Source organism: Micropterus salmoides, unplaced genomic scaffold, assembly GCF_014851395.1.
Source record: "Micropterus salmoides isolate LMB-PRFRI ecotype aquatic unplaced genomic scaffold, ASM1485139v1 Ms_hic_scaffold_7, whole genome shotgun sequence".
Taxonomy (NCBI): Eukaryota; Metazoa; Chordata; class Actinopteri; order Centrarchiformes; family Centrarchidae; genus Micropterus; species Micropterus salmoides.
In genome coordinates this window covers 4,647,217-4,653,216 of record NW_024044459.1, presented here as the reverse complement: position 1 = coordinate 4,653,216, position 6,000 = coordinate 4,647,217, and the positions used below count along the sequence as shown (strand labels likewise).

Sequence of the window (6,000 nt, the reverse complement as noted above, 5' to 3'; positions counted from 1 at the left end):
CTTTTACACTACATCTGCGGCGGAACAGCCGCCAGGGGCAATTTGGGGTTCAGTATTTTGCCCAAGGACACTTTGACATGCAGCCTGGGGGAACCAGGATTGAACTGCTGACCTTCCGATTAACAGCCAACCCGCTCCACCTCCTGAGCCACAGCCGCCACATCATGGACACACAGTTATCATCATGACCATTAGATATAAAGTAAGCAACACAAACCTTCTGTTTTCAGAATAGAAGGTATTATATTTAAAAAGACAATGACTGATTGAATGAAATTCTTATAATTATTAATAGTGCAACTTCTGGGAAGGTAAACCTCCACCTTAGTGTTGCAGGGATTCTAGGAAGACAGACTGCACTTTCTGTTGAGATCATTTTTAATACATGATCAGAATTAGTTTAGACTGACACCAGGAACACCACTGTTTTCCCCAGGTGGTTTGGTCTAAAGCGGAACTCAGCAATTTTCAAAGAGCCTGCTGAGGTCAAAAAACGTCAAAGAGATGGGTATATGTAGAGAAGTAGCTCCGTAAGAGGGAGGCATTTTGGATTTGTACATTGGGCACTTGACACCTGAGAGATATTAGACTTAAGTCATTTTGTAATTCACTGGGAAAACATACAGGTTTCACCTTTTGAGATTAAATATTGTATTGTTTAGTTTAGTTGTTGTATATGTTGTAGGTATGTTGTAATATTGTGTTTTGTAATTGTTTATTTTAAGTAGATTCTCTTGGAAATGTCAGTATCCACTAGGGTAAATATTGTATTTTATAAAATAATAATAAAAAAATAAAACAAAACAGAAGCATTGTCAGTTTCTACTTTTACAAATACAACCCCTCACACAATTTTGATGATTACTGGTAGAGTATTAAAGATTTAGTTGATATGTTTCAACTTGTTTATACACATATTTTACATACAGTAAATACACTCAAATGCTGTAGCAGATTTTTCTCTTTAAAGCTGGACATTTTTGGACAACAAAAACAATCTCCACTGACTCATCACTGTCTGAAGGCAGGCAGCAGAGTGGAAAGATTCTGAAAGGCCCTCCACTGTTCCTGTAAGGTTTATTTACAGGTCACAGATTCAGGCTTTAAAAACATTTTCATACCCACTACAAAAGCTCAGCTCAATACCAAAAATACTTCGCATCACATACAGGACCTGCACCTCACTTTCCTGGCAATATTTTATTGCATTTGGGCTTTAAAGGCACTTTATTATTAATTGCGTCTTTACTTTGTATCCACTATACTGGATCAAAAACAGCAGTAGGAAATTATTTTAGAAATAACTTTTGGTCCTATTTGCTAAAACTGTTACAAAATTCTCATAGTACATGAGACAGATAACACTGTAAAATAATTTTCCCCCCATTCCTGGGTAGTAAGTTTTATTTCTTAATTGCTTACCTCAAAAGTACAGAACATGGCTGTTCCCAACAAACTTTGCTTTAGCTCTGACAAATTGTCCACCAGTGGCTCCCATTTGGCATTCCTTCCCACAGAGAACCAAGGAAAAGAATGCTAAAGTAGTCGGACTACATTACAAAGTGATGATATCGTAGTTTTATAGCCATATAACACATATAACATAGTCCTAACACATTAGTAGTAATGTGCAATAGCTCCTATTTGAAACTTTCCCTTCTTGCCCTGTCTGACCTTACACAGTCAGAGAGCTACACAGCCGATTATCATTATCATCAACAGACGGAACACACCCGCAGGAGAACAGATCAGTGTCTGCATAAATCATCCTCATCAAGGCTATTCTGTATATTCTGATGTTGTGGGAGAGGTGGAGGGCAGAAGGTGTGGGTTGTGTAAACCCTGAAAGGAGCCACTGAATCTTTCATGATCATTTGATGTGTTCGATGTATGCGTTGCCTTTATGGCACTAAAACTACCACAGCGGCAGGAGAAAGTCTTAACAACTAGGTGTTACATAATAGCTCAAAGGGTCCATTCACTTTGGTCCATTAATTGGAAATATTTCCATTATGTTTCTACACTGATATGCTAAAAAGCTTTGCTTCAAAGACGTGTAATTAACATAGTCAACAGCTCCCAGCAAGGTACGAAGTGCTCCAGAAACTAGACATGAAAGCAGTTTGCCCACAGCCACTGCAACAGATGTTTCTTAGATCCCAACTTACAAAATATTTAAGAGTAAACGAATATGGTTCAAATGATATTGATGAAATTTACTTTATAGATAAACCTGAACACACATCTTAATGGCTCTAATAGACTTTGTCATGACTGGATAACATACCAGGCAAAGCAAGAAACTGTATGGGGCACCAGAACCAAAGGAGCCCTAAATAAACAGGTTGACTGTGTATTTGGTCTTTGGTATTTTAATTGTTAAGGAATTTGCACCACTAAAGTCCAATATCTGTTAAGGGACTGTGCAAAAATTATTGGAGAGGAGGGCTAAACCTTATGCCATGCTGGCAGCGTGGCTCTGGGGATGTCAGCCGGTTGTTTGGTCGGTCCACATCTTTGGGCCAGCCTGACAAGCACTGAATGGATTGACTAGAAATTTTGTGCCTACATTCATGGTCCCCAGATGATGAATCTTTCTAACTCTGGTGATCCCCTGATCGATTAGTAGGATATTAGATAACCAGCTACCTTCGCTACAAACATACACCAATAAAAGAAAGCCACCAAACACTTATTCAATCACTCCAAATAAATCGTATTGTATTCAAAGTCAAACAATAATCCACCATATGGTTAGTATACAAACACAAAATCTTACATTTCCCTTAAAGCAATAAAGAACTTTTCAAAATATATCATGCATATACCCAAAATTAACTGTCCACAATTCAAATGATAAAGAAAGCTGACAAGTCCTCCAACTTGAGGAGGAGGGGGTTGAGTGGTGTGTGTGGATGTGTGGGTGTTCAGATGTGTGTGTGTGTGTTTCGGGGGAAATCAGGCAGTTAAGTCCATTGAACTCAAAAGGTAGCAGTCCAGTTCAGTTCCTTGAGTTCTGGTGTGAGAGAGGCGAGTGTGTAGGTGTGTGGGGTTAGTCCAGTTTAACTGAGTTCCATTGAGAGGGGAATACGGGTGTAGGTGTGTGTGGATGTGTGTAGTTCAGTTGAAATGGGGCAGAAGGTAAAGTCCTGCCTATAGCTGGGCAGGAGGATAGAGTAGCCATGAGAGTTAAAAGGAGGAAGACTTCCACCAGGACAAGGAAGCTCCAGGCTGTAACCGAGCAGGTTGAAGAGCATGTTAACATGGTTGTCCCCACCCACTCCAGGGTTCAGCACAGTTTCCAACAGTCCTTTGTTGCTCTTTAAGTTCACAAAGTCTGGCCAGCTCTTGGTACCACTGCTTCTCCAGCACTTCTATATGCACTTTAATTTCACTCCAAGGCCAGGATGCCTCAAAACTGGATAAATTCAGCAAACTTTCTTATTCTCTCTAAACTTCCCACTCCTCTGTTCTCCTCCATGCATGAAATATTTGTCATTCCCCTTCAACCCAAAAGCAAGAGGCCCACTCTGACACTCTCCTACCCCTCTCTGCTACATACTGCATGTTCAGTGGTGAATAACAAATATTAGCACACTGATGAACATGGCAAACATCATCTGCATGTTAGCTTGGTCATTTTGTGCATGTTTTTCAGTGACCCTTTATCGGTCATGGCATGGCATTTTGGTGCTGCTTGGCTCCTGAATCACCCAAACGCAATAGATTATTCCTTCGTCTCTCAAGTACTCCACTCCCATTAAGATGCTCCTAAATGTTACACACTGGACCTTTAAGAGTTGTTGTTGTCTATTATCCAGCAGAGTCCAAAGCTGGAATACTTCCAGACATGATGGATGGAGTCTGGGTTAGAGCGGATAAGTGTTGGTTCTGGCCTCAGTGTTCAGCAGGTGTTCCCATGGCTGACCATAATGAGGCTAATTTGTGGAGCAGAAATAGCATTTGCTCATTAATACATCACTAATGTTCTTATTGGATAAAAGAACAGTAAGCATGTCACTATTTGGTTTGCCCCCACAGGTTCTTACCTATCAACTATGCAAAATAATGTAAATAATATTAATAATAACATTTATTTTTTTACAGTTGAAAATAAGTGCAACATCATTATAGTCTGATAATAACATCTCCTGGTCAGATTGTGACCACTAGTTGTAGGGGTCAAGGGGGGACCAATGGAGCTCCTGTGTTTAATTCTATTGAAGTGTGCAAACAGAGAAGCATTACATAAATCAACTCCAAAATGAGCTTTTTACAATGCTATTTATACACAGCTTTATTATTGATGTCAGATAACTGAACGAAGAAAGGCTCATAATAAATTACACAGATATTTATATGAAATAGAACTGAAACTTTATTTTTCAAAATGTATGTAAGCTGATTAAATGAAAAAGGTTCCATTAGTTTTTCATGATGAATGTGAAAACTGAAACAGCAACTTCTGAAAAGCAGATTTATCTTCATACAATCACTGAGCCTAAAAAGCATGTTGAATTTTCAGGCATCTCCATCTCTCTGTTGCGTTCACCTGTATTTGATTATTCTTTTTTTCACCGTTTTATCACTTGCATGTATGTGCAAGACAACTAAACCAGTATCTCTGAAGTTTGAGATCTAACTTACTGTTACAGAACTGTTTCCTTTAAAAAAAAGGCAGAATAAATTTAAGGACAGAAACCAAGTGTGGCTTTTATGAGAGTTGTTGTAGCTGCCTGAGAAATCACTGAGACCACACACAGACCAGAAAGTAGTAAATGCCGGCCAACGTAAAAGAATGTGGAGCTTTCAATCCTCCAGAAGGTGGCAGAATTACAAAAGAATGTGAGCAAAACAGAAAAGCTTAAATATTTACACACTCACTACCTTATTAAAATAACAACAAAACAGAACAAAGCAAAAAGAGATTTGGACATTAAATTCACATCACTGAAAACTAAAAAATGCAAAGTCATTATACTGAATAAATGTTTTCTTTGTTTCTGAAAATGCTGATATGTTGAAGGTTTTCAGCGTTAATCAAGAAAAATATAATTTTATGGAAATAATAAATAGCTTAAAATGAGAGCAACTTTATTTAATATGACTGCAAACTCGAACATGCATGCCTGACAATTCTTATGTCAACTTAAAATCTCTTAAACTCCTGATGTATTAGTCATGTATCTGTTATGTGAAACAATGACTGTTCTGCTTTCAAAACTGGTTTTGTGTCCCATCTTATAGGAAATGATATCCGGAGATCTGTTTGTTAGAGGGCAGACCATTCTTGCTCAGTCAAATGCAATTTCCTGTTGGAGAAGCGCTGAAACAGATTCCAGGCCTGCAGAATCAAAAGGGATGGGTGAGCAGATAGAAGAGGCCGAAAATACATCAACAGACTTGATCATCTGTATCGTCAGTTACAAACAAACCACACACAAAGAACAGGAAATGGGGATAAGACCTTTCAGTCAAGAAAGACGTGCTGCAAAAAAAAAAAAACAAAAAAAACAAAACAGACCATACTGTATATTCACTCCTACGAGTCAAACTTCATCTGTACACAAGTGTGTCAAAGTAAAGTGTCCAATGAGAAGTCAGGAAAATTTCCACTGCTCTCCAAAAACACATCTAGTATATCTGCACCACCTCAATTAAGACAAGTTCAGCCATGGTCATGTGTAGTCCTGTTCAGACATTGGCGAATAATCCCAGACACTCCGGTCCTGTTGCTGGATGACGGGAGACTCAGCTCGTGGTCAGATCAGATTTTGGTGGCGGCTCCAGACTCTCAGCAACTTCTCCCAACTCATCCAGCAACTCTGTGAACGCTGGCCGTCGGAAGGACTCCAGCTTAGATCAGAGGAGAAGAGAGTGGCTCTGTGAGGCTATGTCTACTTCTGGGGGCTTGACTTATTGATCAATATTTCATTGGTATCACTCAGTGGTGGCAGTAGTATTCAGATTTTTTACTTAAGTAAAAGTAGCAATACCACA

General features: G+C 39.0%; 1 protein-coding gene across 2 annotated transcripts in view; it reads right to left on the bottom strand.

Moving 5' to 3' along the window:
* Nucleotides 1-4,354: 4,354 nt before the first annotated feature.
* zgc:162952 (PKc_LIMK_like_unk domain-containing protein) overlaps nt 4,355-6,000 on the bottom strand; it is a 39,156-nt gene continuing 37,510 nt past the window's right edge. For both annotated transcript variants that reach the window (XM_038704251.1, XM_038704252.1), the window contains one exon: nt 4,355-5,856. In XM_038704251.1, coding sequence (XP_038560179.1) covers nt 5,752-5,856 — 105 coding nt within the window. In that variant the 3' untranslated portion in view covers nt 4,355-5,751. The remainder of the gene's footprint in view (nt 5,857-6,000) is intronic.